The sequence below is a fragment of the Myotis davidii genome, unplaced genomic scaffold (genome assembly GCF_000327345.1).
Source record: "Myotis davidii unplaced genomic scaffold, ASM32734v1 scaffold217, whole genome shotgun sequence".
Lineage (NCBI taxonomy): Eukaryota > Metazoa > Chordata > Mammalia > Chiroptera > Vespertilionidae > Myotis > Myotis davidii.
The window spans coordinates 10,625,079-10,637,896 of record NW_006290034.1 but is presented as its reverse complement, the minus strand read 5'-3'; the positions used below and the strand labels follow the sequence as shown (position 1 = coordinate 10,637,896).

Below are 12,818 nucleotides of genomic sequence, written 5' to 3'. Positions count from 1 at the left end.
TAATAAAATATACAATAATAAAAAGACAACCCAATTACAAATGGGTAAAGGATCTGAATAAACATTTCTCCAAAGATGATATACAAATGGCTGATAAGCACATGAAAAGATGCTTGACATCATCAGCCATCAGGAAAATGCAAATCAAAACCACAGTGTGATATTACTTCACACCCACCAGGATGGCGATAATAAAAAAGATAGATAGTAAGTGTTGGTGAGGATGTGGAGAAATTGGGGAACCTCATACACTGTTGGTTAAAATGTAAAATAGTGCAGCCTGGCAGTTTCTCAAAAGGTTAAATAGTTAAATTACCATATCACCTAGTAATTCTTCTCCTAAGTATATATCCAAGAAAAATGAAAACATAAATCCACACAAAAACTTGTGCAAGAATGTTCACAGCTGCATTATTCATAATAGCCAAAAAAGCAGGAGCAGTCCAAACGTCAATTCACTGACAAGTGAATAAATAAAATGTGGTAAATCCATACAATGGAATATTATTCAGCCATAAAAAGGAATGAAGTATTGATACCTCCAACAACATGGATGAACTTTGAAAACATCAAGTAAAAGAAGCAAATCACAAATGACCACATATTATGTGTTTCTATTTATATAAAATGTCCATAACAGGCAAATCTATAGAGACAGAAATTAGATTAATAGTTGCCTAATGCTGGAAGGGGGTTGGGGGTTGGGGAGTGAGTACAGGGTTTCTTTTGGAGCGATAAAGTTGACTATGGTGATGGTTACACATATCTGTGAATTAACTAAATACAATTGAATTTTATATTTTAAAAGAGCACATTATACAGTATGCAAATTTTATCTCAATAAAGCTCTTATATTGAGGAGAAAAGCACTTAAAACAGTACCTGATGCATAATAAGTGTTCTACATTTATTAGCTATTACTGTTAATCAGTGGGATCAAAGCATCCCTTGGAGGTTATACACTCTAATCCTCTTATGTTACAGATGAAGGAGCCGAGGGACACACGCCAAGTTTGCATGACTAGTAGGTAGGAGTCTGTACTGCACTAGGAACTTCACCCAGTTTTGATCAGTATGTTCTCGGGACCTTTGAGTTCTCTTTCAACAATCTGAAAAACTGACCTTGGGTCAAAAGTTCCCATGTCTGAGAAAAACTCAAGCCAAACCAGTTCTCCAAAGTTAAGACAGAATTTATGCTTTAAAAATAGAGACACAGAACTCCTTTTGGAAACAGCTAGCAAATTCTTGTAAGGAAACCTACGCCACGGGGGTGGGTCAGGCTTGTATGAATAAGTTACAGTGCAATCAGTTTTGAAAACTATATTTTAAGGTTTTAGGGGAAAGGGAAACAGACGCGTCTCGGACCTGTGTGTGGGATGGGTGTAGCAGTCTTACAGAGAGGCTCCCATGACCGTACGAAAAGGAATCTACTGCTGAAAGCCAATTCACGTCCTTAAAAGGCCACAAGGAGAGAAATTAAACTTAGAAGGAACGTTTTAAGGCTGTGCTGTTATAAAACTGTGGGCCATGTAGCAGATAAATAATGACAGTGAGGGTGGGGAGCAGAAGAGAGTCGTTTGAACTTGTCACCCCACACAGAGCACAGCATCCCTCAAGAGAGCATCCATAGCTTTCCATTTTCAGACGCCGGGAGGTGTGAGGGTGGAAAGGCTGGGTGGAGAGGCACAAAGAGGAAGGTGAGATGGCCGGCCAGGGCTCTCAGGCCATGCTAAAAGCCATCAGGAAAAGTGTGAGGAAAAACCCAGGGATACCAGGAATGGTGAGGACAAAGACAAAAAGGTAAACGTCTACAAGTCTATTTCTCCCTCACCCCTGGAAAAAAAGCCTGTCACAAAAGCAACTGGTCAGATTTTCTTAGCACACCTCTCATCCTCTGATGAGCCCTGATAAACACACTGACCTCCATGATTGGCCCATGTATCCTCTGGCCACTCCACCCACCCAGGCTGCACTTTATCACCAAGGAAGCCATGAAATGAATAAGGGGATTCAAAAGAAATAAAGTCAGTACATATTTTAACATTAAAAAATACTAGAGGCCCGGTGCACGAACTTCCTGCACGGGTAGCATCCCTAGGCCTCGCTAGCGATCAGGGCCAATCAGGTTACCCGCCTTCCCACTTCCTCCTTCCCTTGCTCCCTCAGTGCCCTGCCACCACTGGTCGCCCACCATGTTCTGTGCTGCCTCCTGGTGGTCAGCGCATGTTATAGCGAGTGATGGAACTCCTGGTTGAACTCCAGAGGAGACAATTTGCATATTAGCCTTTTATTATATAGGATAGGAATTCTCTTCTCTACCACATTCAGTTCAGTGACTTGTCAAATATTCATTGAGTCTCAATTTTGTAGCAGGCAGTAATTTAGGTGCTGGGGAAAATGTTAGAACAAGAGTGTCTACTGGGAAAGCTAACACAAATAATCTGCTGGAGGTACACAGTTTGCCAAAGGTCTCTGGAGGGTCTCAATCCCCAAGCGGGCAGGGAACATAGAAGGCATTTCAGTGAAATAGGTGCCTTTGACGCATTATAAAGAATGAGTTCTAGCCCAGCTGGAGTGGCTCAGTGATTGAGCATCATCCTATGAACCAGGAGGTCACAGTCTGATTCCCGGTCAGGTCACATGCCCAGGTTGCAGGCCTTCCACTCTGAAGTCAATTTTTAAAAAAGAAAAGAAAAGCATGAGTTCTATATAAAAAGGTGGGTGGGTGGAGGGAGGTGACAGAAAGCTGAGGAGACGGCATGGGCAAAACCACTGAGCGAACGTGGGAGAATAGGAAATACTTCCAGGAATATCGAGGAAAACTGGCCTTGGGACCCAAGTCAAAGGTGCTGAAATGCTGCGCCCTGAAAAGTGGCAGGAGCAGACTTCTGCATCTGCTCCAGAGAAACCTGCCAGGATGTGACTACGCGATGCCCAGGAGAGCGTCACGTGCCCCTGCGAGAATGCGGGAGGAGTTCCTGCCAACGGTTTTTAAGCTCAGTAACAGCAGAGCAGACACAAAGCCATGAAATGTGTGTAAGCTTACTTCAATGATATGGGGATATGACACATAATTGCCCTGTGAAGTAGAGGGCTGGTTCACAAAGGATACATGTTCATTGATTGGAGAGGACAGATCAGACAGCTTTTTATGAAGTTAAAAAAAAGTCACAGAGGAATAAAAAGGTGTGGGAGAGAAAGACAGGGAGAGAACCTTGAGGACTGTTCCATCCAGCTGTGAACCCACAAGGCACAGCCAGGAGGTTCCAACAACCTGCTGCTTTCTGGCTACCTGTGTGACTTCTTTAAATGTCCACAAACACCAAACCAGCCCAACTCATTCTCTCCCCGCTAGTTGGCCTTAACCCCAAAATACTGGGAGTCAGTGGCTCAATCATTTATTTTCCATTTTGTTCTTATGTTAAGATTACTCTGGCAGAGTGCCCCTCCCCAGGGCATCTACTAAATACCTGATGGGAGCTCATGAAGATTTGGATGAACGGTTGCTGATCCAAGGAGAAGGCAAACTATGGTTCCTTCGTTTACATCTATTAGTTCCCTCTTGAATATATTATTTTTCCTTCCCTCTACAGAGAAATACTTCTTTGTCACACAAGATGAGTCATTCTGCAGTTTTAATTCTCCCCCCAGGAGTCTTACAATAATACCAAAACCAACTCACTGAAACAATAGTGCCCTTTGCAGGCAAGAACTATAATTAAACCATTCCAATATAATCACTAACTTATGTGGGGTTCACTGACTTTCAGAGAGAAGAGCACTCTAAACTTCTTCTTCTCCAGGGTTAGAGAACCCAAGAACAAGAGGAGGAGCCAAACGAAGTCTAAGATGCAAGATACCTGGAAGAAAACGGTAAGACCAAAGTTACATGCCCAATACTGTGAATTACACTGAACTCAGTAAGTAGCTGTGGGCCTGTTATGTACCTGGCACTGTTTTTAGGTGTGTGGGATGCATCACTAACAAAAACAAAGACCCTCGCTTTCACTCAGGAGAGGGGAGGACGGAGTAGAATTTGGAAAAGACAGACAATAAACAATAACATATGAAGTAAACTATGTATTATACAGTGAGAAGATGATAAGTGTTATAGAAAAAGAAAAGAAAAGAAGTAGACACGGGCCAGTAATGGAGGGGACTTGGGGGATGGTTACCATTTGAAATTGGTGATCGGGGGAGGCCTCCATTGGATGTGCAAAGATGTGCTCTGGGCGGGGAGCAGCCACCTGGGAGTCACGGGATCCCTTCACAAGCTGCTCTGCCTCCTGCTGACTTGGATTTCCCCCAGTTTTAGAAGTGAAATATTGATTCTCCTCAAATAAGGGTGTTATTTACATCGAGATAGTGATTCTTACTTTAAGTAACATTTTAGTCCTTTAGAGTAATGTTGAAGGCAATGGAGGGAAGGGCAAGGAAAATGGTATTGCATTTATATATTTAAAAAAAAACTTTCTAAAAGAAAATTATCTTCCAGGCACTATTTCCCATGTGGAAATAAAGCTAATATTTTCTACACTCCACCTGGGACATAAAAATGACCAATGTAAAAATCTTACAATGTAAAAATCGTATTGTGTAAATACCTATTTATTCACAGTATTACTGCATCATCTATTGTTTTGCCTTCTTTTTTAACTTCCTTCTATACATCGTCCAAGCTGGTGTCATCTGTTTCATAGAACACAGGATTCTGAGAGGCAAGAACTAGTCTACCTGACTATTTTTAAATGTCTACAAGATGTCATACATAGGCTGATACGTGACAAATACTAGTCATTCACAACCAGAGGTATCTCTTTTTTCTTATAACATGAACCGACTTTCCTTTTTAACTCGAATGCCTCAAAGCATTTAACAAACGTTTCACACATATTCTAAGCGCCATCAGGGGGAAACGAGCAGTGCGGGGTGATGTAGCCAGATGCAGAAGCACAGGCTTCGGAAAGAGCCTACCTGGGTCGCAGGACTCAGCCTGACCCCGTGTCAGCTGTGCACCTTTGGGTAAATCACTTGACATCTCCAAATTGCATTACTTCACCTGGGAAAACTGGAAAAATCATACCTGTCCCCACGGCTTTGTGTAAATGAGCTAATGGATGCAAAAGAGCTTGGCACAGGGCCTGACCCATAAAAGGCATTCAATACATTACTTTTCTCTTCGCCAAATCTCCTCCACCCCCCACATCCCCAACACCCCCCCACACCCTCCCTACACACTTCATCAGTGAGTAAATAACCGTCTTGCTTTAAACTACAAGCAGTGCGTTAGAGAGAGCCAAGTTCTCCTCACTCCATCCCCTGGCCCTGGCAGCCTCTCGGCGGTGGAATCCCTGGTTATTTCCTTTCTCAAGGAGGAGATACTATTCTGGTTTGACAGATCCTTTCCTGGACACACTCGCAGAATTCCCTAAGGTTCTTATCGTGGCTAATGGATAACAATGCAGAGACTATGGGAGTGAGTAATCACTCTCTCCTGGCTAAAAACTTCCTTTATTGACTTCTCGAACTTCCCGTCAGCGTTTTGCTGCCAAGTCACCCTCTTGTTCTAGGCAACTATTGAAAGTAATTCTCCTGAAGCTGAAAAACACATTTAGCCTCCGACAATAAATCACACGAACCTCAATTACTAGCCACTTACACGAGCAGACTATTAGGACATTAGACTATTGGACTATTTGTAAAATTAAATTGTTTACATGCCTATTTCCTTCCTTAACCCTTACAATAAGAACAGGAGTGAAGAAAGATATCTTTCCATTGTGCTTTACACAAGATAATGTAGAGCAGTGGTTCTCAACCTTCTGGCCCTTTAAATACAGTTCCTCATGTTGTCACCCAACCATAAAATTATTTTCGTTGCTACTTCATAACTGTCATGTTGCTACTGCTATGAATCGTAATGTAAATATCTGATATGCAGGATGGTCTTGGGCGACCCCTGTGAAAGGGTCGTTCGTCCACCAAAGGGGTCGCGACCCACAGGTTGAGAACCGCTGATGTAGAGGATAGTAGTATTCTATGTCAATAAAGGTTTATTTAGTGTCTGCAATGACAGCATTGTTTATTCTTCATTGAAAGAGAAACTGATAGCAAGGCAATAGCAGCTTACTCTGGGGGCTTACAGTGAAATAGTAAAAGTTTGCGATCACATTGCCGTGTCTTGGATCACTGTCTCCCATGCACACAGCACAGTGCCTAGAATGTAGCTGGCGGCCAATACATTTTTACTGAGTGAAATGAGTAAGTTACCATTTGATTTTATTGTGTGGACCAACATATGGCCTTTCACCCCCGAAGATAAAACACACAATCCCATTACATGGGAACTGTGCCCTCAGCACCGGAACCTAAGACCCCCCATTCCCAATGAGCAGTGAGACCGACTTCTTGAGGCAATTCTGCTTACTTTGCACATTATTCTCCCCTACAGTTTCCCTTCTTTTGTTTTTCGTCCTGAGGATAGTTGTATAAAAACAGAATCGTTGTTGCTTAGTAATTCATCTGCTCCAGCTGCGTGTGTTCTGTTCCCAATCAAGATTCTCGGTTTTCAGCCTCCTCATCATTTTCATCAGGAGTTTAGTGAATTGGCCAGCTCGCTGCCTTCTCCACCTCTGCGGAACGCTGGGCCCCACGCTCCCATGCGTGGCTCCTCTTTCTGTTTCTAGCTTGAGGTTATGCATGATTGTGTCACATATAATCTGTCCGCGCTCATCATGAAGTGCTCGTTGATGCACAGAGCACCACACCCCACCCCAGTTCCCAAACTCTCCAGCTTCGAGTCAGGGCAGGGTTACCCCACAGTCAGAGAGGGAGAGAGGGTTCTGAGGGCCAGAAGCCAGGGAAAGCCACAAAAGCATAGGGGGGAACATTTAAGGAGATGGGAAAATATTTTTTTTTAGAGGTAAAAGCAAATAGGAAACTTGATCACCTATTATGGTTAATTCCGTTTCAAGCACTTCATTAATCACACCTATTTTTCAATGTCTAATTCTCTTGTGTGTCTTTCCATTCCATAGACTTGTCTATATCTTTCCCACAGCTGTTTCTCTCATTTCTTACTGTTTCTCCAAAAAGGACAATAAACAGCTTCCTAGCCACATATCATCATAAACCCTGACATGTTAGATTACCCCCTGCTCAGTTTATACATCACATGGGGCCCATAAAAACTCCTCCCTCACCAGTAACCCACCTCACACCAAATTTTCACTTCCCCTTTTCCCTGCTGGGAAGGACACTTCCTACAGGAGCGACCCAGCCACACCCACCCCCCCCTTCTGTGCACAGGTGCATCTCCCAGTCCCAGGACACCAGGGGACTCCTCACCTGGAAGGCAGTTGCACTCAAAAGTGAAGTCGCCGGTCTGCCGGCAGGTGCCTCCATTAACACAGGGCGAGGGTGCACATGGCACGTAGGGGCTGTCGCAGTGCTGGCCGGTGAAGCCCTGGGGGCATTGGCACTGATAGGAGCCCGGGAGGTTGAGGCAGGTGCCACCATGCTGGCATTGTCCAGGAACGTCACACTCATTGATGTCAGTCTCACATTTCTGCCCTGTGAAGCCTGGCGGGCATTTGCAGGAGAACTGGTTGGCCACGGTGGTACAGGTGCTTCCATTTGCACAGGGATGAGATAGGCAGGCATCCGTCCATTGGCACAGCTTACCTGGAAGAAGGGGAACAGAGCTCAGTACTGCTCATGGGAATGGGGGCCGGCCCCATCCTTGACACACCACACCTTCCACCCAATAGGTGACACCAGGGGGTTACTGCATAGAGAATCCCTCAGCTCTTTGAATGAATAAAATGTATTGATATCTTCCACAATCTATAATTACTAAATAGACCTCTTGGAGGAGATAAACAATAGTACTTTTTTTTCCTTTAAACACAACACACATGCACACATGTTCTGGGCAACATTTTACTAAAGTGGTCCGGCTATCAATGTTGCTTGATGTGTTTGAAGAGGATGAAGAATCTCTGACTCCTTGTATATGAAAACTAGACAAAGCTAGAAGCTGTCATGAGACTAGAGTCTAGAAAGGTAACTTCTGTGCACCCTCTCAGGCAGGAAAGCCCAGGAGAAGCAGGAAGGCTCCCGCGTGCTGGACACTAAGGCATGACTCCAGGGAAGCAGAGCAGAGAGAGGTAGAAAGAGGAAAAAACACGCCCACCTACTAATGAATTCATGTGGCTTTTTGTTGTCATTAGCTTAAGCTTTTTTTAAAAAACCCACAGAAGATGTGAGAACCCCTTGAATTTGTTACACTCCAAGTGGTTGTCAAAGTAAACATCCAAGTCTTTGACCCCCATAGGGAAGCAAATGGGGTCATACAGCTTTTCTAAAATAGAGAGGTGACACGTGAGCACACAGAAGTGCTCTCTGCCCATCACGGGATATAAATCAAAGAAGAAAGTGCAATAAAAATGTGGGTGCAACACATATATCTTAGGGTGCTAGCAGAGAGAAAATGCAAAAGCTGCTGCTTTTCTTCCTACTTTTTCTTCATCCCACTGAGAGACATTTACCTACAGTGGAGAGGAGGTTCAAATGGTTCCTCCTCACAACCATGCGTACCAAGTGTTTGCCTACAACGGAAATAGAAGGGTCCCTGAACTTGGTTTCCCATCAATGTGACGTGCTTGGGGCATTAACTTCTGGCCCCTGTTTCTTCCTCTAGAGTGGAGATTAGCTAATAAAGTCTGACTAGGGAGGGTATAAGGCCATCACAAAACCAAAAGGGTGAACTTGACCTGTGACAGACAAAAGTGGCAGATATGCAAAGATGACCAGAACCCTGCAGATACACCAAGGAGAAATCCTTTTAATGACAAAGGAAGGTGTTTTAATTTGGGAGTCATTTCAGAGTAACATTTAAATTATAAAGAAGGCATTACTGGCCTGGCCAGGTGGCTTTTGGGTGGAGCGTTGTTCTGTACACCACTGGAATTCTCTCCTTTGTTTGTGGCCTGAGAGACGCTGTTTGTTATGCTGATGTATCAGCATGAAACAGTTGCCAGGTCTAGAAGGGAATTTTTGTTCAACAACTGAGAGATTTTGTTCCCTGAACAACTTGGTCAGAACTGAATTGTTTAAGATGGGAGATGTTCAAGAACGAAGAGGTTTCACTGTATTCTCTTAACCACCAGATCTCTTCAGTGACTCATGGCATCAATGCTATCGCAGTCATGATGGAGATGGAGATAATGGATCATCCCAACTATTTTCTACCCTTACCAACACCCTTCAATGAAAAATCAATAGACCAAGAATTCCAAACTAACTGACCCAGTCTAGTTTTCTGAGTATGTTTTTCATTTTTTGCTTATTAGATTTACTGAATCATTGGTGGTGTCGGGGACAAAACGGTTCTCCTTTTCTCATCTAACTTATTTAATAAACACTTATGGCTCAGACCTATCTTTGAAAAACCCATAATCCAGTCAGATGAGAGCCATGTAAAAAAATTAATTACAATAAATTGTGACACATAAAATAATAGAACATAGAGACAAACTGCCTAAAAGACTCATGAAAGGGGCAGGAAGACAGAGTTTTAAATAACATTGGGCAATCGCCAATTATAGAAAAGGGCATTCCCGGCAAGGGGATGTGCAACAGCATGGAGGCAATAGGAAGTATGACATTTTCAGGAAATGATGAGAATGATGGCGTGACTAAAGCTACATGCTGGCGGGGAGGTGAGGCTATAAAAAGATGTAAGGTCTAGACTGTGAAGGGCTATGGAAACCATGTAAAAGTGTTTGCAGCTTACCCTGTGGATGACAGGAACTCACTGGGCATTGTACTCAGGTGACATTACGGTATGAGTGGATTTGCATTTACAACTAAAGGCATGACAATGTGACCAGTGCACAAGATGGGGAGATGATAAAGGCAAGGAGACCAGTTAGGAAATGACTGTGGGAGCCCCAGGTGAGACATGACAGGGACCTCAACTGCAGAGTAGGAGAGCAATGGAGAGGGAATAGACAGATGAGAGGTAATTCAGAGGGTGTGTTGGATGACTGAGTCTAAGGGGGTAAGGGCCAGGGAGAGGGAGTTTCTAGTTTGAAGTACTTGGAGTGTACCACAATTTATATCAACATGTTGAGTTTGAGGCACCTGTTGAATTTCCAAGGATAATATGCAATACTTAGTTAGAAATATGAGTCTGAATGTCGGGGTCAGGGTGGAGCAAAAAAGATGACTACCAGAGTCATCAGCAAGTGATGAAGATGAAGACAAGAACAGTTAAAGCCAGCAGAGACAGAGAGTACCTGGGGAGAGCTGAAGTAAGACTTAAAAGAGAATTCCAAGGAACACAAAAATGCAATGGATGAGGACAAAGCAATGCAGGAGCAAAGGGAATAATCAGAGTTCAGAAAGTCAGAACAGCCAATGCCCTGAATGTCTAGGGAGAGGAGATTTCAAGGTGCAAGTAATTAATAGCATGAACAGCTTTTCTGTCGGCAATAGTGAAGTGATGCTGGTCCCCAATTCTGACAGGTATACTTTACACAGTCAAATGCTTCTGAGTATTTCTTTCTCTTTCTCCTCTCTTAAAACTCTCAAAAAAGAAGCTAAAAATAGTTGTCCGGAACATTCCAGTAACTCACCATAATGTTAAGTATGTACCCAGTTGGGGGACCTTAAGAGGCAGATGTCAAGAGCTAAAAGATGCTAAATAAAGACACATCCCAAGAATAGGAAAGTTTGGGCCCAAGTCCCACTGGATACCTGTGAAACCAACTTGGCAGGTGCACTCGTAATCATCCTGGCTGAGCACATGGCAGGTGCCTCCATTCAGACAGGAAGGAGATGCATAGCAGGGGTGCGTGGTCGAGTGCTGGCAGTCCTCGCCCGTGAACCCCGGAGCGCACTGGCACGTGGCCTTCCCCAACATGGCCTGGACCACGCATGTCCCACCATTCTGGCAGCGGTTCTTCCCACAGGGGTCTCGATGTTGACAATATTCTCCCAAGAAGCCCTCTGGACATCTGTGTGGAAAAGAGAGTAGTCCATGAAAACACTTGACTTCTTATAAATAAAAAAACTTATAAGAGCATGCATTCCAGTCAAGAAAACATTAGATTGAGAATCCACAGGCCTGAAGACACAACTGCAAAACTGCCTTGATTCAGGAGAAGTGTTTAGAAAAGTTAATCACACATTCCCAAGTCCTTTTGGGTCTAGGCTGGGGACAGAACACTAGGTGGTCTAGGTGGTGATTCAGCATGGTCTGCCATGGCCAGCCAACATGACTTTTATTTAAAGCAAATTACAACCAGAGATTTTTTTCCATGTACATACAGACGGATATGGTATAATGGCACCTTTTTATGCAGCATTGTTGATACTTGTCTGTTTAAATTCCTCTCCTATTTAAAATACATAAATTACTGGACTTCCAGTCAAGATGGTGGCATAGATAAATGCAGTACCCATCCTCTCACAACCACACCAAAATTACAACTAAACTACAGAACAAACATCTTTCAGAATCACCTAAAATCCAGCTGAATGGAAGTCCTACAAGCAGGGATTTAAAGAAGAAGCCATATCGAGACTGGTAGTCAGAATTCAGTAAATGTTGAAATTATTATTCCTGCCACTGAGAGTACAGACTCTAGAACCAGACCACCTCTATTTCAGTCCCAGTTCCCCATTTATTCGATGAGTGATCTTGAGCAAGTTACTAAACCCTCTTTGTTATAAAATGGATTTAATAATCAGGCCTACCTCATCAGACTCAAATAATTATAAAGCACTAAGAATTATATCAGTACATAGCAAAACACCACGCATTTATTAAGTAAAATAAAATCATTGGCTCACTACTTCAACAACAGAACAGTCTTCAGTGTGGGCGGATCCCATTGTCAGAAAGCTCTTTCTTCCTGATGTCTTAAAACTCTTGCCTCCCTCCTAGGTATATACCCAAGGTAGCTGAAAACATGAGAAGTCCATACAAAAATTTGTAAAGACGTTCGTATCAGTACTGTTCACAATACCAAAAAGTAGAAATAAATAAAATGTGGTACATCCAGACAATGGAATATTATTTAGCCAAGAAAATGAATAAAGATCCGATACATGCTATGACCTGGATAAACCTGGAAAACATCATGCTAAGTAAAATAAACTGGACACAAAGGCTACAGATTGTGAAATGTCCATTTCTATGAAATGTCCAGAATAGGCAAATACATAGAGATTAAAAAAAATAGTGCAGCTAGGAGTTGGGAAGAGGAGGAAATGGAGAATGACTACTAAGGACTAGAGAGTTTCTTGGGGTGGGGGAGGAGTTAATGAAAATATTTAGAAATTAGATCATGGTAATGGTTACACATAACTGTGAATATACTAAATTGTATGCTTTAAAAGACTAAATTTAATAGTATGTAAACTTTATCTTTTATTTTCCTTTAAATTCTACCTCCCTACAATTTCCACATATTGGTTATCCCTATTAAAGGTACAAACCTCTGCTTTCTTACAGAAGCCCTTCAAGAATCCAAAGATAGTTATGTTGACCCTTTGTTTTCTTTTTTCCAGGATTCAATCCTTTGGCCTATTCCAGGGTGGGCAACCACTGGCACACGTGCCAAACATGGCATGCCAGTAACTTTTGCTGGCACGCAACACCCTCTCTTGTAATCTCCCATTTACAATTTTTTTCTTAATATCGACTTTTTTATTTTTCAGATAAATTCAGTGTAGGTGCATCTTAGATAAATAAATAATTTTACATAACAAGTTATCTTAAAGACCATAGACATGGATTGACGAGAGAG

General features: G+C 42.8%; 1 protein-coding gene across 2 annotated transcripts in view; it reads right to left on the bottom strand.

Moving 5' to 3' along the window:
- NOTCH2 (notch 2) overlaps positions 1-12,818 on the bottom strand; it is a 94,629-nt gene that overhangs the window by 66,720 nt on the left and 15,091 nt on the right. For both annotated transcript variants that reach the window (XM_015563491.1, XM_015563490.1), the window contains exons 2-3: positions 10,762-11,021; positions 7,348-7,683 (exon numbers count right to left, since the gene is read on the bottom strand). In XM_015563491.1, the coding sequence (XP_015418977.1) occupies positions 7,348-7,683; positions 10,762-10,927 (502 nt within the window). In that variant the 5' untranslated portion in view covers positions 10,928-11,021. The remainder of the gene's footprint in view (positions 1-7,347; positions 7,684-10,761; positions 11,022-12,818) is intronic.